The sequence below is a fragment of the Rhopilema esculentum genome, chromosome 3 (genome assembly GCF_057945365.1).
Source record: "Rhopilema esculentum isolate cy_ngs chromosome 3, ASM5794536v1, whole genome shotgun sequence".
Lineage (NCBI taxonomy): Eukaryota > Metazoa > Cnidaria > Scyphozoa > Rhizostomeae > Rhizostomatidae > Rhopilema > Rhopilema esculentum.
Window position 1 is genome coordinate 2,445,115 of NC_142817.1, and position 26,046 is coordinate 2,471,160.

The 26,046-nt window shown below is 36.0% G+C and overlaps 3 protein-coding genes across 3 annotated transcripts; 1 reads left to right on the forward strand and 2 right to left on the reverse strand.

The window, feature by feature from the left end:
• Positions 1-259: 259 nt before the first annotated feature.
• Positions 260-3,959, forward strand: LOC135692824 (aminomethyltransferase, mitochondrial). The gene is made up of 8 exons (XM_065211142.2): positions 260-424; positions 604-981; positions 1,641-1,719; positions 1,843-1,988; positions 2,349-2,535; positions 2,714-2,830; positions 3,133-3,171; positions 3,583-3,959. Exons 1-8 carry the CDS (start codon positions 338-340, stop codon positions 3,753-3,755), a joined length of 1,206 nt encoding a protein of 401 aa, XP_065067214.2. The 5' UTR covers positions 260-337; the 3' UTR covers positions 3,756-3,959.
• A 260-nt stretch (positions 3,960-4,219) lies between these two features.
• LOC135692820 (uncharacterized) lies at positions 4,220-11,693 on the reverse strand. The gene is made up of 4 exons (XM_065211137.2): positions 11,349-11,693; positions 10,083-10,178; positions 7,009-7,231; positions 4,220-6,765 (listed from the first exon to the last, which is right to left on the reverse strand). The coding sequence occupies exons 1-4, from the start codon at positions 11,560-11,562 to the stop codon at positions 4,968-4,970; spliced, it is 2,331 nt and encodes a 776-aa protein (XP_065067209.2). The 5' UTR covers positions 11,563-11,693; the 3' UTR covers positions 4,220-4,967.
• Positions 11,694-12,109: 416 nt separating this feature from the next.
• On the reverse strand, positions 12,110-25,701 carry LOC135692821 (CXXC-type zinc finger protein 1). Its single transcript, XM_065211138.2, has 15 exons — positions 24,914-25,701; positions 24,187-24,287; positions 23,807-23,889; positions 21,738-21,821; positions 21,083-21,157; positions 20,159-20,239; positions 19,145-19,306; positions 18,241-18,524; positions 17,415-17,523; positions 16,822-16,917; positions 15,718-15,828; positions 15,165-15,208; positions 14,349-14,439; positions 13,020-13,172; positions 12,110-12,377 (listed from the first exon to the last, which is right to left on the reverse strand). Exons 1-15 carry the CDS (start codon positions 25,525-25,527, stop codon positions 12,252-12,254), a joined length of 2,214 nt encoding a protein of 737 aa, XP_065067210.2. The 5' UTR covers positions 25,528-25,701; the 3' UTR covers positions 12,110-12,251.
• Positions 25,702-26,046: the final 345 nt, after the last annotated feature.

A 26,046-nucleotide genomic window follows, 5' to 3' on the forward strand; every position in this document is an offset into this window, starting at 1 on the left:
TGGAGGGGCTATAGCCCCTGCTAGCCCAATGGCTGGGCGGTGCCTGATTACGATGCAACGATGCAAAGGCATTTCTCAGATATAAATACATCAAAAAGTATGTTATAGCTGAAAAAACTTGAAATTGTTGCTTAGACTATATATATCATTTCATTTGATTTTTCAATCATAATAAATTGTAACAAAAATTGATAAATGTAAGGAGAAACATTGAACCTCGTATTCGAGTATCATTCATAAATTTGACAAAGAGGCTGCATTTCTGCAAAGTTTGTCTTGTCTTCAGATCTTCAGAGACAGAGGAGTAATTTTTGTTTGGCGTCAGTTTGCTAAAGAAATGCAAAGAAAAACCAGATTGTTGCTTAATGGCTGCGTTTCCAAATCCATCAAGTCGCTTAGGTGGCGAAGGAGCTTAACGGAACAGGTATGTATGAAAGCTGTCGTTGAAACAGCTCTTGCAAAGATTATCCTTCCTGTACCTTTCCTTTTTATCTCGATTTATAAATATACTCCACAGATGTTAATGTAGCTTTTTCGAGAATTCTGTGGAAAACCTTTATGATTATCAAAGCCTCTATAACTCTAAAGCAATTATCCTTTTAGGCTGAATTGCAGAAAACTTCATTGTATGATTTCCACTTGGAACATGGAGGGAAGATGGTGCCATTTGCTGGTTACTCGATGCCAGTGCAGTACAAGCTAGGTATTGTCCAGTCTCATTTGCATACAAGAGAGAAGGCATCACTGTTTGATGTTTCTCATATGTTGCAATTCAAGATTTTTGGAAGAGATAGAATTAAGTGCTTTGAACAGCTAGTTGTTGCAGATGTGGAAGGTTTGAGTGATAACACTGGAGGACTGTCATTATTTACAAATGAAAATGGTGGCATAAGGGATGACTGTATCATAAACAGACTAGAGGACTGCCTATATATTGTATCAAATGCAGGATGTGCAGACAAAATAAGGCCTTTAGTTGAGGTAAACATTGTTTTATTGGTCATTACAAGAAATATTTGTTATTATTGGTTAGTATTTATATTTATTAAGACCCCCAGCTTCCAGGGTGTGGCTGGTTTTGACGAGATCTTGGGTCTACCAATGGCCTCAGCATCTCAGGTGCCAGTGTGCAAAAGCACTAACAGTATATATAACTGTAAAACTGTTTAAAAAAGTATTGCTCACTTTCTTTGTTTCCAACCCAACTATGGCATATAGAACACGATTCAAGATTTTCATTAAACATATATTCTGAAAATGTGACATAGTCCAGATACAAAGAAGTTTTGGTTGTTATGTTTCCTAGCTATAAGGTCTCTCTTAATTGTTTTATCATGTAACTTAGAGCATCTTGCTATCTTATAATGACAATCAATTCAGAGTTTTTAGCTCAAATTATGAACCTGAACTTATTAATCTAGAATTGAATGAACTTTGACAAGAACTTAATATCCATCTATCTATGGGATAATGTACAAGTATCCAATAATGGGTATTGCACACAATTTTGTTTATAACAGTAAGCATTTATAACTTATCATCCATAACAGTAAGCATAGAAAAGGGAAACTGCTTGCACCATAACCTGCATACATTTAGAAAAACAAATCATCATCAATATAAAGCCAAATTCTTTCCAGAATCATGTAAACAATGCAAAGAAAGACATGGATGTGGCCATTGAGTTTTTATATGATAAATCATTACTGGCACTTCAAGGTTTGTCTTACACAATAACTCTATTTTAATTTTTTGGTAATATTTATTCTTTTACATCACTTTTATTTATGAGTCAAAATTTTTAACATATTAGATAGTAATTTACATCACATGCTTTTTCAGGGCCAGAAGCTGCAAAGGTTCTCCAAAATGGAGTGAGTGCTGACCTTAGTAGTTTAAAATTTATGAACAGTTTTACATCCGATATTTTCTCAATACCTGGATGTAGAATTACAAGGTGTGGATACACAGGAGAAGATGGATTTGAAGTGAGTTTTATTTTCAGTAAATTTTTAAATACATAATTATATGGACAAAGTGGCTAAAGGGCTGGACTGCATGGTGGAAACTGCCAGTTGGAATCTAGGCTCAACTCATAATTTGAATGCTGGTACTAATGGAAACTAGTACTCATGGAAAAGTAAATTAGCATCCTTAGTAAATTAGTACCCTGGCTAGGCTTAAGGTACCCGAAAAGGAACTGGTCACCCTACCTCATCATGCTGTTGGATGACCAGTTCCTTTTCGTAAAAGTATCATCTCTATCAGGCACATCCTGTACTACAAATTGCTTACAAGATTTATTTAACTTTTTAAACAAAATTTCGTCAGTCCTTATACCTTTCTAGATATCGGTTTCAAGTGACAAGGCTGTTGCCCTAGCAGAGGCCTTTCTTAATTCAGGAAAAGAAGTTGTTGAGCTTGCTGGACTTGGGGCAAGAGACAGTTTACGACTAGAAGCTGGTCTTTGCTTGTATGGAAATGACATTGATGAAGAGACAACACCAGTTGAGGCTACCCTTGTCTGGACCATAGGTGAATATAAAGATTCCTTTAATCTTTTCATATTATATCTAAAATTTTAGAGAGCTTTTATTATTTATTTCAGTTTTCCTTTTAACTTACTGATTCCACTATTGGTCAGAAGCTGTAGCAGCAATGAAAATATAAGTGTAGTATTGCTTGTGAACAATTCCTTTTGTTATTATAATAGGGAAAAGAAGAAGAACTCTGAAAGATTTTCCAGGTGCTAAAATCATTTTGGATCAGATTAAAGCAAAGCCAAAGATGAAGAGAGTTGGTTTGTTGTCAAGTGGCCCCCCAGCAAGAGGTTAGCTAATCAATTTCTGATGACATACGCTGTTGCCCATGAAATGTCTAGACAATACCAACATGTGGCATTTAAATCCCAAAGTATTGATATGACAGGGGCAGGCAATTTGCAATATGCAGGCCAAATTTGACATGACATTATATTCTTCAAACATTTGTTGTTAAGATCTTCTACCCATCTGGGTGCACATAAAGCTGAGAGGTATATTTTAACTACTGGATTCATTCACTTGAAATATCCAAGTCTCCTTATACAAAGGTATGTCTCTTCTGATATAAAATAAATACTCCACATTTCAGGAGGCACAAAAGTATTTAATGAAGAAGGCAAGGAAATAGGTAAGTCATCCTTTATACCCAACACTAAGATAGTTGATATTTTTCTGTTTTCTGCTAACAAAATGTCATAAATTTGTTTGGTAATCTATTATATTGTCAATTAATAATAAATCCTGTGATGATGTTACTGTAATACCATAAACTTTTTGAAAAATCCTTTCATTTTTCTTTAGGGGAAAATGAAAAGAGATAATGTTTAAGTTGAGATCCTATTATGAATAACAAAGCATGTTTATACTTACCAACTCTTGATATCCTGAATGATAGAGGTTTTTTAATATTGTTTATTTTTTTTATTGCTCATTCACCCTATAATGCTGGGTGCTCCAAATTATAGCAGGATTGGGCGATGATGCCAATTAACCTTTACACGATTTTTATGGTAAAATACTGAATTTTGTTTTTGTACAGGCTACGTCACAAGTGGATGTCCTTCTCCTTCTTTAAAGAAAAATGTTGCTATGGCATATGTTCCATTGGGTCAGTCAAAGATCGGAACAAAAATGATTTTGAAGGTGTATAAAAAGGAAATACCCACAGAAGTTGTAAAGATGCCATTTTTGCCAGCAAACTATTATCACTGACATTAATATCTGGGTTTAATAATGAAATGAAATAGAAGCAAAGCTAGTTATTTTTGTACATAGATTGTTATTATTTAAAAACAACAACATAAGCTTTTTCACTTTAATTCTCAATTTAGAAGTCATAGATTCAATGAAATAACCTTTTTTTAAAGAAAATGCTTTACAGCATATTTTATCAATTCATCAAATTCCTGTTTGCTAGTCATAGGTTTTGTCAATTGTAAAATCTGTTGATTGTTCTTAACATACGCAGAAATAATGCTGTAACTGATTCTGATTCTGGGTCACCCAGTTGAACTGTTTATCTAGCCATCAGTATGGGTAGTTCCCTTGACATAGATTTCACTGGACATCTAATCTACTAACTGGCTATTTCAAACATAGATAAAGGTTCTAAATATCACCAGCTGAAAAGCAGTACGACTGTGAGGCCAAAAATTTCTAAGGCTGAAAAATGAATCAAAGTTTTTTCATCAGTAGACCACTCCAATATGGTTTCATTTTAAAACTAACAAAATTAAAATCAAGCCAAAAAATTAACAATCAAAATTGCAAAATTGAAAACAACTGGTAAAAGCTTGACCGTATTTGCATTATTGTAAGCTTTTGCTAACCAGCAGGGCAGCCCACCCTTATGAAAATAGTTTAAAAACATGAACCCGTTTCACTGTCACTACAACAAAGTACCGAATGTGACAAAATGCCTCAACCTTCATCCAGCTGTCCCCTCTACATTATATACATTAAAAGTCTGTTTAACCAGCCCATGAAGCACACGAAATGTTACAACGCATTCGAGTGGCTACCTAAAAGAACACTCTTTTTCTTTAACGTGTGTTTCAACTTCATATGGATCTTGCCGCGACTCATTTTACGTGTACAATTACATTTACAGTTGAATCCCCTAAATTCGTGCCACGGACATTTCGGACTTTCCCTAAGTCGGACTGATTTTCCATTCCCATTCGATTTTCCTATCCCATTCAAGTGAAATGTCATATCTACCGCGGATAAGTCAGACATTCGCTAAGCCATGGTAGTCTTAAAGACCAAACTCAACAGGATTCATCTGTTCTTAGAAGAAGCTGGCTTGATGAACAAATAGATCCTGAAAAGTAATAATTCAATTTTGCAAAATTTCACCTGGTGAATCTCATAAAAAATATAAACTATAAAGAACTGGTATTTATTTGATAACTAATCGCATTATCAACTGAATTTAGGAAGGGGTGATTGGTTTCCTTTCGTTTTAATTAAACGTCTTGTTTTATGAAGCAAATGTTTCTTCAATCCCTTTTGTGAAATGGGCTTTTTCGTTTTGAAATACCCTTTAAAAAGATCACCAACCAGCAAATTTGCCACTGCTTTGGAATTCTCACGCTGAACTTTCTTCCGCCGTAAAAGCTCTTTCCGTTTGCGGATGTTCTCCAGTTTGATCAATTCCCGGACCAATGTCGAAATATCCAATCGTTCCAAATCATCGTTATCATCGTCATCGTCAGCATCATCGCCTGCTGTCATTGGTTGAATTTGCTGGCGTTGTCCATCATCGTTCGTTTCTGTTACCGAGGTGTTTTGTGAAGACGCGAAGTTTGATACCTTGTAAGCATTCCATGGGTTTTTCTTTCCAGATTTTCCAGCTTTCGACGAAGAGTTCCCGCGAGAAGAGCTTACATTTGCAGAGCCCGCGTAAGGCGACGCTGCCTGTGCTCCAGCTTGACTCGTATTCTTGCTCACTTTAGGATTTGTATTGTTTTGCCATTTATCAATATACTGTTTATACGAATTCAAATAACTAGCATAAGAGTCATCTGTGGCATTTTGCTTAACAGAACCGGCTGCAGACAGACCCTCTTGAGTTGTTGAAGAATAATTCTTTGCTATTTCTGCATCACTTGTTCGTGCCATCGTCTCATTATTTTGCGTGAAATATTGACTTTCGGAAAAAGCACTGGTGTAATTCGAGGAATTATAAGGGTAGGACGTTGTTTTATAAGAGGTAAGAGTTGTTGTTTGTGATAGCGATGGAGTAGTCGTCTTATGATCAGTAGTTGTAGAACCGGGTTTTATTGAACCGGTTTTCGTTGAACCGGTTGTTGTACTAGCGGTCGTTCTAGGGCCCGCTGTGGTTGCTACTGTCGTGGTTAAAACTGTTGTTCTTAGCCGTGTCGTTGGGACAAAACGCGATAAGTTGAGACGAGGTCGCTTTTTCTCTTCATTGTGTATCAGCTGATCTTCAAAATAGAGGTCTCGATTCAATGTTTTGTCCGTAAGCCCCTTCGAGTAGAGGTCATTCTCAATTACATTCTCTATAAGTGATTCGCTTGTGCTGTTAGGTGGTGCAATAGTGGAATTTAATGTTCCATCTAACAAAGTCTCGTTATAATTAGGAGGCCCAGGGTATTGGTAATAGTTCTGTAGATAACTGTTCCAGTTTTGATATACAGTGCTGTTACCAGGGACATCCCCATTGCCTGTGGTATCAGAATCAAGCGCCCCCTGCACTCTTTCAGGATCATTGCTCCAGGGGCTGCGTGTCATCCAATCAGGCATCTTTTTGAGCCCAAGACTCTCATAATATCTCTTGTAATACGTGTCCCAGTATTGCTGCAGACGCCTGTACTCAATCGGCTTTCTCATTAGGTCATCGACATCGTCTTTTGCCTGCTGGTAGGAAGAAGGTAGTTCTCTGCTAAATGTATTAACATTGTTGTTAGCGATGTTACTATAATAATTGTTGTTGGTGTTTTGGCCTAATGCAGGGTTTACTTGGCTGGTTTGTGGCTCATAGGCATTTCTGTCAGCATCAATAGTGGAACTCTGCATCGACCTTGCTGCCCCTGCAGTCTCCCCTTTCAGTTTTGATTGAGTTAGCTGTGATGTAAGTTTCAGCATACGTTGCCATAGAGACTCCTTCCCTTCTCCCGTCCCAGGCCCTGAAGCTTTCGTATTTTGTTGATCAACTATTGACTTCTTCGTGGCAGTTGCTACTTTTGCAATATTAGCTCTGTAGAAAAAAACATGTTTCATTTTTCGACCATCATTTAAGGTTTCCAACGATAAAATGTTATGTTATTAAAACGAAGGTGGGAACGTCCAAGATACACAAGTTTATCGTCATTTATTAATCATATTTTAGCAGTTTTAACAAAAGTACTTTTAAATCAGTTTGTTCTAAAACCAGCAAATTCGAAGTTGATTGGTTATTTCCAACAAAAGATTGTTCACACCATACACACCAAGCACTCACCGTGTATTTGCTCTTACACAGTCAGGCCATGGTAATGGATAACCCCCTGGGTAGGTTGCCCAGGCCCTCCTCATAGGGTTACATACATATGCCTGAGCCGGTTGTGATTCGTGAACGAAACCGGGGTTACAGACAGGCGCACAGAAGGCACCAATCAGGTGGTCACACACGACGTAGCCATTGACAGGGAGCCGCAGCGGAGGACATTTACGAATGTCGATGCCTAGAAGGAAAAAGAACATTTCTTGAACGAACTCAGATGAAAATCCATATTACGTTACGATAAGCAACCTTCAAAATAAATAATACTTTATCATTATTATTGTACATTGTTTATACAAGAAAAACCCACTCAGCAAAAAGTTAAAAAAACAGGCATACGAAAAATATATGATGGAAATTTAATTAAAGAAGGGTGCAGCTGATCTTCCAGGGAGTCACATTCACCTCCTCAAGTGTATTTAGAGGTGTTCTTAAAATTGTTGCAGCGCAAAGAGCTCATTGATCGTGGTAGGGATATCCTTCCAAGCTAAAAGACCCAAATAGTGCAAGCCATTTATCCGTATACCCAGGACTTTACCTCAGAATTTTAATGTCCATGTAGTCCTTGTTCTGTGAGTTGAGCACGCATTTCTTCAATCATGAACAGGCAAGCCTCCATATGATTCTTTATGAGATACGTATTTGGTGGTGTTAATAGGGAGCTTTTCTAGTTGATCAAGGGTTTAATGTCCTTTCCAGTGACATGTTGTGTTACGTTTGCTGCCCAACATGTGGCGTCGGGAATTGCATCATTTGCTAGTTTTCTGCTTACCGTAAATCCTCGAATTGCCCCCCCCCCCCTCGAAAAAGCCCCCCCCTCGAATAAGCCCCACCCTAGAACTACAAATTTTCAATAAGCCCCCCCCCCTCCCTCAAATAAGCCCCTTATATCTTGTTATTCAGTTGGGAAGATAGTGATAACCTTAATCGAAGAATAACCTTTTGCGTGTTACCTATTCTCTTGTTACCTATTGTCGATCCGGTACAAATTGAATATCTGAATATGTCGAAAGTTACATGTAAACTTTCGTTGCATAATTACAAGATTTTGACAGTTATTTATAAACCGTAAGTTATTTAAACCATCTCAAATTATCGGAAACGAATTCCAACAAATTGTAGAGGACAATTTCCAGTATCAAAAGTAATTCGGTAAAGTACAACAAGTGCAACCATAGTTAATGGACATCTCCAGTGACGGAAACCTTGAGGCAACGTAGAAATGATTTTTCCTGCAGACAAAAGCCTGATGTGGAAGTGACTTCCATAAAACGGACAGCTTTCTACAACGCAAAATAACTCTAGCATTGACTTCGATTTGTAAAATTCATATTTGCATTTTGAAATTTCTTGGAAGTCAACGGAAAACTTGGAGAAAGATTATTGTTGGCACCTACAAGCAGTGACGAATGCAGGGGGGTCACAGTCCCCACTTGTTCATGTCATACACTGACCACCCCTTGCATATGAGATATTAGTAGTGAGATGCCCCTTGTTCATACCTCTACAGCTAGGCTTAACACGATGATCAGGGGCGGATCCAGAGGGGTGCGAAGGGGGCTCGAGCACCCCTCAGATTCGAGGAAAAACTTTTTGGGGATTAAAGCTTATTCTACCGCAATTTTGTTTATAATTATTAAAACCATTTATTATCTCTTTTACCGAGAAGTATGCACATCTCCTAAAATTGTTATATCCGCTTCAATGCCCCGTCTCACAACTGTTCAACATTGTTATTTCAGTCCATGCATTGAAGTGTTATCAAACTCCCCCTGGTTGTACTGTATAGCATTCTACAGACTCGGAAAGCATTGTCTCCTCTTATAACCAGCCACTTGAGGAACCCGTGGCCTGTAAATTATACGATTTTCTGCACCCGTGGAAGTGAATCTAGCCAATCACGGTGCCAGGTCGAGGGGTTCTAAACTTTGGCGCGAGAACCCATGAATTTCAAAAATCCAAAACTTCAAAGAATACCGACAAACCAGGGGGAGTTTCTTCGCTTCAATCTACAGTCAAATGTAAAGTGGTTTTATGACCAGGGGGAGTCGAGCTTGAACAGGGGGTGTTGAATTATGATACAGCACGCGACGAATGCTTAGGCGCAAATTTGCAATATGTTTTCGTAGGTCTTTTGACGATCTTTACCTGTTGCTCGATGCTGTAACGGCAGAACTTGTAAACGCTTTGGTTTATATAACAGAACGGTTTCAAGTTTCAACTCCGTGTTTCACGTCTTATTCATAGACCATGAGGTATGATTTATATTCAGAGGATAAAGCTTGCCCGAGCCCTTGTTATTCTTTTTTTTAATCATTCAAGAACTACATACAAAACATCTCAAAAACTTGCCCTTACTATTCTTGACCAAAAGGGGATTCCTTCTTAATACTAAAAATACTCAAAACGGCAGGCCAATAGCGAAACGTTCATTGCCTTCTTTGTTTGGTTTGGCATCATATGTCGATGCATGCAATGCATGATGTGTTTGAATCCCTGTGTTCAACTTTTGTTCGACTTTTTTCTATTGTTCTATTGTCTCTAACGACGTGCACTGCCTTTCAAGTTCAAGGGCTTCATTCCACCAGCCACGTTAATTTTTTGATCAAGCTGATCAAGTTCTAATAAATGGCTGCAAAGAGTCAAAAATTAAATTTTGCTTTGGAAATTTGTGGGATCGGGCCTTTTGCCACTGCGGGCCATGATATAATATTTGACTACAGTTTCTATACTTTTGTACCCTAAGTGAATATGAGGGGGGCGAGCTGCAAATTGCGTTCAATTGGCATAAAAGCTGAAGCCAACGTTCCAAGTTCTGATCAAAGTGTAGCAAAAAATTACTATATAAATCAAGGCATCCAGGCTTTTTAGTTCATGGAAGACTTTCATTTCATTATGGCTTATAAGCAGGGGGTGTACGGAGTTTGTGCATAGCAACACCCTTGGTTACCAAGCCTTGCGTTTTAGCACCCCTCAGAATAATTTCTAGATCCGCCCCTGATGATACTAAGTTAATAGGTATTTTTACTCACCTGACGCAACATGTATGACTGCAACAAACGGCAGAATGAATCTTGCACAATACAGCATTGGTTTCAAACATCGGTAAACATTCAGTAATCGGGCGTCTAAAATAGACAAAGCAATTAGGAAATATAAGTGACGATAGGTATTGCTGCAAGACTATGCAAAATAACTGCAAACTAGAAGAAAATGTAGCTTTCGCAACCTCATAGAAATTTAATGTAGCAAACATGAAGATCAAAAGTGGATGGAACTTGGTAGCAATCTTGCTGCGATAAAATGAAACATTTAAAACATTTTCTTCATAAAAAATGTCCATCAAATAATAGAACATTCGAAATATCGTAATTTTTCAGTGCAGGGCTGTTCTATCCAACATCATCAGAAAAGTTCTTGCTTCTAAAATTCTTAGACATTGATAAACTGGCTACTACAAATTCGTAGCAGACAAAGTTTCATTAGAAATTCTCTTTCTTTTGAAACCTTTCTGAAATTAGTGCATAAATTAGTGAAACAAGCCACTTCTAAAATATACAAAACCAATAGCTATGAACATGAATGATTTTAGGCCTTTCCTACATACGATATCTTCTAACAAAACCTTATAAACCTGCGCTTTGGGTCCTTTATATATATGGCCTCGAAGATTTATAGTATAGAAAGCACAGGTCAAGGCATTTTAATACGTTGAGGCTAGGCGCATTTTCTTTAGATCGTACAGAATCACAATTAAAACCAATTACCTGAATGGTCTGCAACAAAAGTTGCAATTAATTTAAGATGCAGCATTTAATTTAAGGGCTAAAACTATAGTACTTCACAACATAATACTAAAGGCTTTGTCTTCTGACACTTTTTTTCCAGAGTATAAATAAACGTCGAAATGAGGATCCGAAAAAACACGATCGAAAATATACACCCAGTTGTGGATCGAAATAGGGCAATCAAAAAAACACAAGCACAAGACCGGTATGGTTGTTCAGTCGGTGCTGCGTGCCTAAAGAAAAATTGTTCAAAACTATAGTACCGAGTCCAGTCTTTATAATATTTTAAAATAGTTTTACTGTGATGATTTGTGTTTATATTTTTTCGTTTTTAATCAATCTTACTTATATTGGACATACAATTTATGCATTAAGAATTGGATGCAGATCGATATGCCACGACTCTACAAAAATCACAATCTTATCTTTATGATCATCAGGGTAGATGGGGAATGTTTTTCAAGAAAGCAGTAAACATACAAATTTCTTAAAGAAACAGAAATCACTTACCATAAGACAAAGAGTGCTGTTGATTTCCAAAGTAAACTGAGCTATCTATTTTAGTTCCAAAATTGCAAATCCATCGTCGTTTAGTATGCAGAATGCCGAATTCAGGTCGCAAAGTGATTAAAAAACAAACAGAAAAGGAGCTCAGGAAAGGTGGTTTTCCCAGCGCCAATTCTTCTGAGTCGCAAACAAATCCAAGGCCAGCGGGTATCTTCATTCATACATTCATACATGAATAGGGCACCAGGGCTTGATCTTGTTGATTGATGAAGCCCGATCATCATGGATAACAGGTGTTCCAGTCATGCTAACGAGAGGCGTGGGTGATGTGCAAAATGTGTTCAAACCCTAACTAAAAAGCACTGATGCTCAATGGCACTGAACAAATGTTCTTAAAACGACTATTGTAATCGAAAATGACTACAAATCGAAAACAACACGAAGGACCATAAAATACAATCTGCCTCTACACATAAGGAAATTAGAAATACTGTAAAAGTTACACCGCAGTGAATATAAGCGAATTTAAGATAGGGCTGAGGTTTTAGGAGAAAGAAAATTCGCTCGCTTTAAAGAAAATCCCCATTCAAATAATCCCGAGGTGTGTATTGCGCTGTCATGCATCGATGCGCATTCGATGCATCGTCTATCTTTTTGTAATTTATAGCCAAGCACAATGTGACGAAGACTTGCTGCAAGAGTAGTATTGCATGTTGGAGCAAATAACTCTGTACACACAAAAGGAAAGATACGCTTTCTTCAGGAAACGAATCTATGTGACATGAACTTTATTAAAACAATGTCTTCTTTAATGAAAAAATATATACAACACTTTATACAATATAAACAGAATGCCACAATTCAAGAGATAGTTGCATCAGTGACGTCATCACGACTTTACTGTCTCTAACTTGTTTTTTCCTTCGTATGGTCAATAGTTTGATGAAGCAGAATACCAACAACACCGCCTCTTGAATTCATGGACATTCTAATCGCTCGCTCCTGTTCTAGACCCTCTTCGAGCTTCCACCACTAGAAAATACAATAAAAAAATTAAACTTTATTCTAAGCTAGCAGCACAAATAATGTTCATTGTTTGCCAAACAAGAGTTGGCAATCAAGTTTGAATTACAAGCCACAGATGAAATTGTTCTAGGGAACAGGGGGTTAGAAGAAGTAATTTCTTTGGAAAAGGAATGAAAAATATATAAAATATACAACGCAAATTGCTGGGTTTTCCAAGTATTTTGGCAGGCATTGTAGGTTTTACAGTAAAACCCTGCATGACTCGCTTGCACAAACAAATTCAACCCAAATTTGTTTACATATAATTCCTAGCTTAGAGCTTTCGATGATTATCTGACCTCTTATAGCCTTCATACCCGATCTCTTATTAAAAGCGGCTCTTAAATTTTGTAACAGCAATAAATTGCTTGGAAAAAAATCCTGCTGGAAGCAGTCGACAACTACTGCACAGCACCGCAACATGGGCCTGCCTATTGTCCGTTTACACTAGAGGTAAATTTTTAAGAGAAGTATGAAAAAGTGTACTAGCGACTTAAGAAGCAGATAGTGGCCTGTCTGCTCGAATTTAGCTTCACAATCAAGTATTGAATAAGAAACATAAAGGTTTCTAGTCGCTGGGTTAAAGCCCAAACAACCACACATCCATACCTCGTGCAATCTTTTAAGATCAATCTCCGCTCGGCGTAGTTTATCCCAATAATAATGTTTAGCACATTTCCTCTTTGGTGCTCTGCAAAACTTTGTTATTTCATCTGGCTTCCCTTCACTCAATGGACAGCCGCAAACTTCGTCTGTGCCAATCTGCAAGAAGGCGTTTAGATATTTCTCAAATGCCATATAAAAAGTTTCAATAAGGGACAACATGAACAAAATAAAAGTTCAAATATGTAAAACTTTCTGCGTCCTCTATACTGCATCTTTTCGTAAAAGCGCTACTTTCTAATTAACAAAGGCAACTATACTCTAATTAACAAAGGGCAGTGGCATGCTCCGACAGGACCAGAATGGGAAATTAAAGCGTCCCTTCCCTCCACTAGCTTACAGGTCCAGTCTGACCCGACTAGTACCACCTGGCAGGGTTCCCTAGCTCAGGGCTACGAGCGATTGCCAACGGCTAACTCGGCGGGAGACCAGCAAGTAAGGCGGATGAGCTACGACTCCAGGGGTCAACGGCTTCGGGTGGAAGAACTCCTCGAAAAAGGGATGGTGTCCCTTTAAAACACTGTAGAGGTGGTTCTGGAGGCCCATCTCTACTATTAGCCCCTTAGTTTTATCTATGACCAAAACAACCAACCAAAACTCAGATTTTGGGATAGTTGGAGAGTCATGGTAGCCAACCTTCTGATAGAAGATGGTACCTGATGATGATGAACTATACTCTGAGTGAAAGCCTCTAAACACATCTAAGAAGCACTGTTTTCGACACGCCACAACCAGTTATTTCGATCATTACATCATAAATTGGAGCGCTCCCCTATTCAAAGAACCCAAGTCCTAAAACGTATGTTTTCAGCACTAGCAAGTACTGAGGCAAAAATCTGTAACATAAATATTGTAGAGGCTAAGGAGAATTTTTAACTAAGGTTCTCTTTATCGTGTGATCAAACTTTGTTGAAAATTCATCTTGAGTTATTGTTTAATATATTCTAGGTCTCTTCAGATCGTAATATCAGAGCGTAAGAGCCATTCTACTTAACCAAGGAAGGAGCTGGAAAGCCTTAAAGAAATCCATAAAATGGCGATGTTATTGGGAAATCTGAGATAACTAATATCCTGAGCGTCCTCAAATCTGTCCTCTTGCCCCCTTCCCGTTACACCACCCATGGTAATATTTATCATTTTACGTCAGACAACTAAACTAAACTAGTATTTCTATTTGCCTCAGTTTATCTTTTCTAAAATTGAATTATACAAGGCACACAAACACCGCCTTTCTGGTGCTCTAAAGTTCTAAACAAACCCTTAAAGCGAACTTACTTTGCGATCCTTGGTATGTTCCGGGCAGAGAACTCTTAGGCGTTTACAGTACGATCCTTGCTGCGAATTGTACGTGTCACAAAAAAGATTGCTGCATGAAAAAAAATTCGACGTTAGCTTATAATAAATCAGAAAAATTTAAGCTAAACATTCCATACAAAAGGACATAATGAGCTGAAAAATTTTGGGAATTAAAAGATTATGCCTGAAAAGCCCGTATCAATAATCTATATTCGACTAAATGATTTTTTCGAAATTGAACATTTGCAAGATAAGAAACGGATTGTGCAGATATGAAAACAACTTCAATAATCAGCTGATTATTTAATCCACCTGGCCGATCTTAAAGAACCACCTGGGCTTTCATTTATCAATGATAAATCACGAGAATTTAAATCTGTGACAAATCAGCGGATCTATGGAAAGCTCGCGGAAATACCACTATTTGTCACAAATTTGGGTTTATCCAGGTGAGCAACAGTTTAAAGGAAATCTGAAAAATAAGCTAGATTTATAAATCCAAAGTAAGCTAAGATTTCCAAACTTTGCTTCGGTTTCCAAATCCGGAAGCATGAGGAAAGATATACCTCAGTATATACAAAAAATAAATTTGAAAATTGTGGGGGAAGAAAACGCAGAGAGGAACGATTCAAAACAACGAGGATAATGTCAAGAAAATGTTTAAAGTGATTTAAAAAGGAAAAAATGAATGTCGAGTTACCTAAGTAACGGATCTCGATGAAAAGAAGAACATAGACTCATTTTGGCTTAATGGAAAAAAATTGCTGTTGCCAAACATTATTATCATGAACTCACCCTGCACTTCGGTACATAGCACCAAAAGATGTCAAACATTCAAGCTGAAATATCAAATGAATAACAGGGTGCTACTACAGCTGACTAAAAAACTTCAATAAATACATTATCATTGTTACCCTCATTATTACAAAATTGGTGTAACTTGACACTACTAATCAATAGTCACATCCTTAAAATACTATGAAAATTTTTTCCGATAGCAAGGGATTGTGAGATTAAAGCAAGTCAAAAGGAAAAGTAAAATACCATTTAATGACAGCCAGAACAACTAAGCACGCGCATAGAAAGACTTTTGGCAAAGACCTTGAATTACGTATCCCTAAAATCACTAGAGGGATTAACTATTTCATTTTGAATTTGAAGTTTTTTATGCTTCAAATCTTCAGTTGTCATAGATTTTTACCAAAAACAGAAATAAACACTACCTAAATAGAAATATGAATATTCTAATCGATTCTAAAGATTTTGTAAGCGACAAAAAGTAAAACAATGAAAACATTTGCTTTCTATGATGACCATAAGCACAAATTTTGCTCACAAATGACGTTACCTTAGAATAGCACTTCTCCATGTGTCGAAGAGCAATCTTTGGAGCAAGTGGAAGGCCACAGGTTACACAGTAGACAGTCAGATCAATGTCCCCCTCAACGTCATCGTTATCCTAACATGAACAACAGAAAATAAAATAACCAGTACATCTATGATCAAGCAAAAGGGCAGCTAGAATCAGCGTAAAGAAAAAATTATCTTATTTACTGTTTTTTGGCAAAAAACCTTCAATCATTTGACAGAAAAAAGTAGCACTTGTGATATGGATGGGCTCGATAGTTTGTTGGATCGAAAAAATTTATTATGAGGAGTAGCCACTGTAGAAACGTTACGAGGAGTAGCCATTATAAAGACGAAGTTGAATGTGTAGCCCTCTGTAGAAAAAATGAACTGACACTACTCTCTCTGTCCTTCGCTAAATGATTTGAAAGTTGGTCAAGAAAAAGTTTCTTAAAATGTTTGCTCAATGTTGGATGCGCTTTATTGTCATTTCGTGTTTCTTCTGCCTATCTTATTATTAACTTTTATCTAGATAACTTTTATTTACCTCAGACTGTTATTTACTTTATGTTTTTATTTTTTTTGAAAGCTATAAAATCTCTGAAAACTCTTGCAATCACTTTATCTTCACAAATCTTGTGCGGTCTGTCCTATGATTTCATCAGTATCTACTAAAAGGGCTTGTCCATAATACCATAACATTTGTTTATTGTTAGGGTCTATATGTCAAAGTAGGAAGGGAGGAGGAAAGCAGAATGAATCGTGTTTTGAAGATATCCTCTAGAAAATGAAGGAGGGAAAGAAATATTGCACATGAAGCGTGCATTTCAAATTAACATGTTCTCGATTAAAAATTTACGGATCCAGGTGTGTTTATGGCACTTTTCGGTCCGCATGTCACTCGATTTTTGGAACAGGGACCTGGAAATCTAGAGCAATAGTGTTTGCAGAGGGACCTTGTACTCTAGTACAATAGTGAAGACCTGCAGTAGGGCTAGGCTGGGTAGTACGTGCCAGGTATCATTGTAAGAGGCATATCGATACTTTAAGGTACATTTGGTTCACATAAATTTGAAAAATGACGGGCAGCATGCAAATAGCATACCTCTTCTTCGCATATCGTGAGAACTTTCGATTTTTCAACGATAGCCTCGAACTCATCGTACTCCTTATCCAGATCCAGCAACCTCTGCTTGCAAACCTGTGGAATGAAAAAAGTTATAATATGAAATAATTTTTTAATGACATTTTGAGCTAATATTTTGGGTATATCTAAAATCTAAAGCTGGATATTTTAAAAAAAGCTACATAATTTCAGGCAAGGTAGTATTTTTTACATGAAAAATGCAGAGTAAGGACCTAACGAGAAAGATAAATTTCCTGGAAAAAGCTGTTAATATAGCAAACTAGAAAAAAATGCATAAATTGGTAGCTTTATGTAAAACTATGCCCTTAAACAATTTGCAGAGTGTGAAAATATGAAATGATTAAATGATAACTTTAAGAAAACACGGTTCAATCATATAACAACAAAACAAGATTCATAAATACGAAGGCACATAACAACAAAACAAATACAAGACGGTGATAACAAATAATAGAATGAACAATATTACAGACTTAATTAAAGAAACAGAATGATTCAATACTATTGATGATCTGATAACAAAAATAATGATCATTCTTCAATTAAAATACCTCTTGCTGTTTATGTATTTCTTCGATAGCTTTTTCCCCCTTTTCATTTGCTAAAGATGGACTTTCTTTCCAGATTTTGCTTCTTTCAGGAAGAATTTCCTGCAATCTCCTAAGAATATGTAAGACAATAAGAATTATCATCACTTATTCCAAAATCAAATGGTGTGAAATCTCATTGGCAGTCGATCAAAAGTTCTTTCTCGATATATATGTTTTTAGTAACGACCCTTATCAGTAACGACATATAGCAGTTAAATTTAGTCATATCTTTAAACCTGTTGTCCTTAAAAAGAGTATTGCCTCTGCGTTTCTTTTATGCTATGATTAGAATAAACTAAGTTTAACATTAGACCCCAAATCCTGAGTCTAAAGAAACGTGCTTCATATATTAGCCTTTACTGATTTACGTGTTTTTATTGTTGTTTATTCTCGGCGTATTGCGGTGTTTCATATTTGCAACACCTTCATATATAAGAAGCCATTGGGCCAAATAAAAAAAAGGGGCTTTCTTCTTTCATTTCAAGGGATGAAAGCTTTAGTACACTAATGTATTCTTCAGTGATGTGTTAACATTCAATATGCTCAAAAATCTTGTGAGAAAATTGATTAGAACTCAAGAAGACTTTTTTTGATCGAACATTGCGTTAAACATTACTAAGTTGCCACTTAGTTTCAACTAATAGCAATCAATCAAAAAAGGATTTCACATCGGTCCCCTCCTCCATCATTAACAGGCCCAGTTAAATACAATCTAATTTCGAGGTGAAGCTAGTAGCAAAAGAAGAACAAGAGCACGTAAAGCAAAATAAAGCAGATCTAAGCTCACCTCAAGGCCAACTGAACACCGCATTCGTCACCGCAATACTTGGACCCAGACCTTGCCGCTTTGATACACCCTGGTCCGAAGCAATGACGTGGCTCTTCTTTCTTGGCATCGAGTCGCTTTGGGTTTCCATAATCATCTTTAGCCCCTGAAAACCTTTTTCTTGATTTATTCGCTACAGTATTTTGTCTTCGCTTTGCTCTCTCTTCTTTCTTCCTTTGCAGGTCATTAAGCTTCATTTCTCGCAATTCTTTTTTCATCAAGTCCCTAAATTCTTTGTCTTTTCTCTAACAAGGCAATATTTTCTATCAGCAAGTTTTTTACATAACTAGAATTCTTTTATTGAAATAAAAAATTATATAAATATTGCAATTAGCTTTAATATGAAAGGAACCTTTTAATGTGAATGGAATCCATAATACATGTGGCAATACATTTTGAACAAAGTAGAAATGGTTTCATCTGAATGAACATATCTGAGACAACCAAGCCTGCTTGGGAAAAACTTCACAAATATAAATTCATGACTAACAAACGTTTAATGCAAAGATATATGTCAAATTTGAGTAGTAGCTGACTTAAGGATCATTAAATCAATGGAAAAAAATCAATGGAGGGTGCTGTTAGTGTGTTGGGACGTGTTGACGTCCAAAATTTGAAACTAAATTTAATTGATTAATAAACGCGGTAATCATCAGACAAGCTATCAGGTGAAAGGTCATTTGGATTTTTTGTGAAAGGTCATAGGATTCAGGTGAAAGGTCATAGGAGATTTGTCATTCGGCATAAGCAAGTGCATAGAATCACTCAATAACTCAAGGACAACAACTTGCTATCTTACTTTCTGAATTGGCTGACTACTACAATTGTAGCATTCCCTATAATAATTGATACAGCTTCTACATACCTTCATTTCCTTTGTCAATTGGGTTTGCTTTGCATGCTTAACCTTCACAGCTTTTCGCTTATCGCGGCTTCCTTCGCTGTAATTATAACCGGTATATTTCTTGCGATCTAGTTGTCTCATCTGGTCATCCATTCGATTTTCAGAACTGTTGTATTCACTTGACTATGAAAAAGTCACGCATTCTTTAGACACGAATAGCCAATACCTATCCATATATTCTTTAATATGCGAAAGAAATTTTATATGCCCTATTCTGATTTGCTTGTTAAATTCTTAATTTTATCAGAAAGACTTTCTTGAAAATGTTTTTCTTTAAACTGTTTAGGTCCTTGCTCAAGCGCCCACGAGTTTTCTAAAACTATTTTCAACAATTTCTATGTAACATAAACAAAATTGATTCATCTAATGAGTCTGGCTTGCTCATTTCAAAATGAGTACTTTACATATGAAAATTCTAGTGACAGCAAATATAATTGTTTAGTTAGGAATATAAAAAAAAGGAAAAATACAGTGGAAAAGCTCTCATGAACTTGAAAATACTGGCATATTCTGGGGAACTTCCACTATATGTTCTAGCGATAATCTAATTCCAAATTTTCGTAAACTTTTTCAAGATTCACAGAAACTTCGCAATAGCAAGTATATCGTTCAACTCAATAGGCAAGAAAATCTGTTGTTTTTATTTTTGTTTTTTGATGCGTTTCTCTGTAAAGCTGTTCTTTAATTGTTTCTATAAAGTTTCAAGCTGTAACTCCACTAAAATTACAACGGCATACTATTTGTCAAGATATTCTAAACATAAAAAAGACGTGTGACAATGAGTCTCTGCTCAAATTTTCACTTGCTTGCTCATTGACACTGCAGTTTGACTTAGTCATAGTTCATGTTATTTCAATTATAATTTGATACTCAAAGTGATCTTATATATAAGGTACACAAGCTACATAGCTTCAAACTATGCATAATAATATCTTTGTAGCTTGATTTGATCGTTATAAACCAAGGGACAATCACCTGTTGCCTTTCCATTAGTTGTCGATATTGTTCCACATATTCTTCAGGGAATGAAAATCTCCCTGGTTTCTTTTGAAGAATCTATGAAAAAAAGAGATAATGCCATTCATAACTTTATTAACATTTTAACAATAACAGTTAAATCAGGAAGTATAGATAAATACAGTTGAATTACGATAATTTAACTATCTGAAAACTCGAATTTTTCCAAGGTTGATGAAAAGATTTTTGCTCTAAAATCACCACTGTTTAGGGAAACTTTTGATAACTCCACCAATTCAGACATTCTTTGAAAATTTGAACTACCAAAATTTTTTTAATATTAATTAGTCAAATCAAAAACAAGAAAAGAAATTTTAATCAGTGGCATAAAGGAACTCGGAGGTCGAAATATTCTGCAACTGCTGATACAGTGACACATCTAGGATAATGGACAGAGTCGTTATTTTGTTAAGAGGCAAAGCATGACCAAGTGTCCCTAGGCCTTTGTCTAAAAGCCAATGGCATAAAGGCTATTGGACAAGGTGGATTATCGGAAATAAGAAATGTTCAGTATTATTTTGTTCTAAATTATGCTGTTTTTCAAGTATAAAAAAGGCTGTCAGAAACATTACTCCTGCTTGCATAAGTGAGAGTTTGAAATTTGAAGGGGTCAAAAAGATCAAAGTGAACAAGGACAAAGAATGCCATAGCATCATAAAAGATAAATGAGACACAAAGGAAGGAGGCTTGGAGTAACAAATTAATAGAGGTGTAATCGGAAATAAGTTCATGGTTATGGTTAAGCTCTTCTCAAAAAAGAGTGGCTGTGCCTACGAGAGAAAAGACAAGCATTGTAATTGAAGATGAAAAAAACTTTATGTGGAAATTATCTGTTATCCGTGCTAATATTTCGTTAGTCATAACAAAGCTGCAGGCTCTTACTTTTGACAATTTGAGGCACTGTCTTAGTCTACATTTTTGTCTTAATCTTCCTTCTCCGCCAAATTTTTTCATATCCTAAAATAAAAAATATCAATAACATAGTGAAGATGTGCATTTCATAAAACGGCGTAAATAATACAGATTATTTTTATGAGTCTAGGTGCTTGACATTTGAAAATTTTCAAACATAAGGACACCTATGTCAACTCATCTATACTTAAAATAAAATTGTCATGAATATAAATTTATACATAATACAGTCTTAAGAAAACTTTTTCTATCCAGTGCTCCAAAACCCTGCCATAATATGCATACATATATGAAATAGCTGAAACTTCGACCAGACTGCCATTATATGCCATTGGATAAAAAAGGATAATTTATTAGTAAAAAGGTTTTAAAAAATTTCTGCTATAAAATATATCTGCCTGCATCTTTGCAAATATGCTGACACAGTTTTATACAAGCCTTCTTCTATCATTAAGCAACCTAGCTGGAGGGTTGGTCTCAAGCAATCGGTACAGGCCTAACTTTTACATGTTCTAATAGAGAATCCCCAATAGATAGATCCATATTCAAAATTAAGGCATGTACAACACAGGGGCGCATGCAAAACAAAGACTTCAGATATTGCAAAAAGATTGTGTAAACAAACCTTGCAAAAATCACATTCAGCACAATCATCTGTTTTCTGGCAGGCAATACACTCGCCACACATTCTTGATACTCTTTTGCCTCTCTGTAACATAATAGCAAAGAATTTCATGAACCCTATAGTTGACGAGAGCAGTTAAGGTTATGGTAAACGCTTTTTTGATTAAAATACATATTTTTCGATTTTTCCATATTCAAGTAGTCGAACTTTCAAGGCACACAATGATACCAAATTTGAAACTAACAGAAATTTTGAAAATGGAAAAAATCCCATGTAAACGAAGGTTTCCATAATTTCTTTATCAAAACTTTTAGTTGAGGTCTGAAAATCTCTTGACCTGTTAAGTGCGATCAGCAAAATCCTGTTTTCTCCGGACTCACAATTCCTCTACATAAAAGTACAAAAAAGCTATTTTGTACCCAATGTAGCAATCAAATGGCTCAAAAATTTGCACACGGCCAGGGCAGAGGTCGGATAAGCAAAGTGTGTCTCAAAATTTTTGTATTTGCTCTGGTCCGTCTTTTATAGCCAAATAAAGATGAGAGGGAAGAAAAATTGATTGCCAAATATTGACAGGGTATAGTTTCAAGGGGAGGAGGAATTTGAAAAATATGAGACATAATTTGGTAGCTTAGGAACTGCAATTTCTACTGATATAAGTAAGATTTTGTTACCATAAACGCAAGGGTACAAAATAGCTTTTGAAGGTGGTACACTTAGTTAAGCAATGAATTTGCCTGGAAAGTATCATTTTACAATAATTGCCAATTATTTTTATATGGTTGGAATCACCACGTTCTTGTGCATCGATTGATGTATAGTTTAATCTGATTCCGTTAATAGCAAAACCAAATATCGTGTCAGAAACGTTTACCCTAACTTTAAAAGTAGACAACCATTTAACTCAAAATCTATGCATTTTATTTAAAATGGTAGATCAATTTGTCATGGTCAAACAAAGCCTAGTTGCTTTATTTACTCTGAAGGACATTCATACTTGAGCAAGATGTTTATGGAATGTGATAGCAAACTGAAATCATGCACAGCTAATTTCAATATTAGTTCATTCTAGTATCAAAATAACTGAGAGATTATTTTGGCTATCAGCATCAATCATTATAAACAAATGGATAAATATGATTTAGCCAGTTGTTGCTAGCAGGGGAAAGAGCATTTCTAAAAATCAATTTCTCCATAAAAATATATATTTCTAATGTCTGTTCAAAACTCGTCCAGACCAACAACAACTATGTGTTTTAGGGTAAAAAAAAATTATTAAAAGAAGGTAGCAGAGGACTCCTAAATGTACCTAAATAATGTATTATATTAAGGACTAAAGTAATACATTAATATCAAAATTATCATTTGGCACTACAAAGATGATACCATCCAGGGATCAATAGGCTATGTCTTCCCAAAACCAACATATATGTAAAAATCATTATGCATACACAGGATAACAATTGGGCTACTTATGAAGCAGTGAAGTTTAGAGCTTCAATTGAATCAACCATTTAATCAGGCAATGAAAGTTATTAAGTTAGGTGAAAGCTATTAATTTAGGTGTGTTAGTATATATAATGTATTTTGTTTTCATTTTATTCCCTGTGGTCTTTGATCATTTGACCACCATGTTCCCCTGGATCATGTTCCACTGCATCGTGTGCAATGACTTCTTGCTGCAGTTTTTGAAATATAACAGCCATCCAAACATACAAATATTTTAAACAAGTCCCCATCACAGCTTTTACTTTATAACAATGATGACAGCTAATGACATTAACAAAAAAATACCAGCATTGAATGTCCAAATTATTCACGAAACTGATCTGTTTAATTAAAATATTAAACTTTAGGCACATAACATGCCCCTATCAAGCAGGATTTGTTGCAATTATCTTTTATTTATTGCTGGAACTTTTATTATTTATGTTAGCCACCGGAGATAAATAAATTGTTCACTCCAAATGGTATCTTTTTAGTAGCATAATGAAATATCTCATAAGTATCTAAAGTATAAAAATGCTAGATATAAAACAATATCTTTTTTAAGAAAAGTATCTTCTAACCTTGTTATGAGAAGATGAATCATGAGTTGCAGCAGGATCAATTCTTTGAGCCTTATATTTGATTTCCAAATGGGGTTGTTGCTCTGAAAAAATAAATGATTATAAATAAACTACTTTAAACCAAACAGTATCAAATGAATCAAAATATGATAATTGATTAATCACTGTTGACCTATAGATACTTCTTCGTAACTTTGAGAACACTATTTCTGAATATCAATAATAATTAATGAACCAAAAGAAAAATAAAAAAACACTTAAAATCTTTCAACAAATTTAAAAATTATTGGAAAGTTTTATCAAAAACAAATTTAAGTAAAATATACAAATTATGTACAAATTTTCAGACAGAACTGAAGGCAAGTGTTGACAAGCTATACCTAAGCAAGATTGACAATACCACTCTTCAACTTTCTTGGCCTCATGCTTTCGTAAGTTTATACAGTCACCATGAAACCATTCAGAGCAGTTGTCACATCCTCTGAAGATAAGAATAATAATCATTTTAGAAATAAACCTGGGGTAACTGCTTATCATTTCAAACTTATTTAAAACATCAAGTTACTTTTAAATTATTTACAGTTAATATTCAATATTTCTCTTACATGTCTTGTAGAGCAACAGAGGCAGGTGGATTCCAGGTTAAAAGATAACATAGTTCCAATGAATCATAGCATCCATCATTGATGCTAGCAAACTAGGAGTTTTGGGCCAATATTATTAAAAACCTCTTATCATTGCTCAAGATCATGGATTCACAACCATACATTGGATTTTAGCCAGACAAAACAGATAATATATTTTTAATCTAGCCATGTCTGCCAAAAGTCTTGGAACACTGACATCAATTTCCAAGGTCAAAACCAATCATCCCCCTCTCCCCCACGGAACAATGTTGGTTTACTATCAAACGGATTAGGATTTTAGGAAGCACTTTCTTTTGCGCTTCTTTTATGATATTTCTCTAAATCATCAACATTGTTTGAGGGGGAAGGGGGCGGAAGTAACAAATTTTTTTAATGAAAGGAATGAAAGATATCAAATGCAGCGTAAATTGGTGGGTGTTCCAAGTACTTTTGGCAGGCATTGTAGCCCATTCTTACTTACATCATGAATCTGTCAGTATCACTTGTTCTACATATGCAATACACCATTTCTCTATCTCCACTACACTCTCTGTTCTCTTTCTCGACAGAAGCCTCTTCGGTTTTACCTGCCTCTTCTTTGGACTCATACCCAAGATTCCTTTCTGCCTCCTGCAATTCATCAACATTGCCTGTGATTTTCTTTATCTCCCCTTCATTTTTGCTCTTCAAATCAGATGAAAGCTGACTATTTTGGCTCTGATTACTGCCAGAGAAGCCAAAATCGTGATCTAATAATGCACTTGGTACATGAGACAAATGCTGTTCTGCCATTTCATGATGCACACCATAGTGATAGTGTGATGCTGGAACTTCGTTGTTTGGTCTTGGCCTTACCAGATCAGATGCTATATAGTCCGTTAGTTCTTCTTGTTGTGCAGAAGATCCCGTTGCATCATAACTCGATGGATGACCACTAGAAAAGTCTTTGCATCCATCCCCTTGCTTGTTTTTTGCCGTTGTGTTTGCAGGATCGCTAGACTCAAGTGTTTTTGACCCTATAACATCCAATAGTGTCACTGGTCTGTTGGGCCTAGGCCACACCTTCGAGTCGTTTTTGAGCTGCTCATTACTCATTCTGTTATCATTTAAAGACACTTTGAAAAAAGATCCTGCAGGATTCAAATACTACTTATGTTCTGCGTTGTAATTCCAATCGAGTGTTTAAATGGCCTGTAGAGGACTGCTTCCACAGAGATTTCAGTCAACTGTCCTTGCCGCGCCATTGTCTACTGAAAACGAGACAATTTTGAATGCGAAAATGAGGCGAAAGCTACTCTTGTGGGGAAATCAGTGGCGGAAATTTGTAACAGGACCAATCACATTGTAAACTGTAATCACGTGATATGTCAATTATAATTAATAGAGGTATATAAATCGAGAGATTGGAAATAAGAGGAGAATGGGATTTTGATTTGAATACAGCAGAAAGTGGTGTTCTCTTTTCTCAACGCTCTACCGTTACGATCTGTCACAACTGGTGAAGGACCCGTTTTTTACATATGCCTCGAGCCCGATAAATGTCGCACGAAGAGACGTTAGGCCTCATACATGGGCTTGCTGAAGTTGTTAAAAGCCAACAACAGGCCCAGAAAC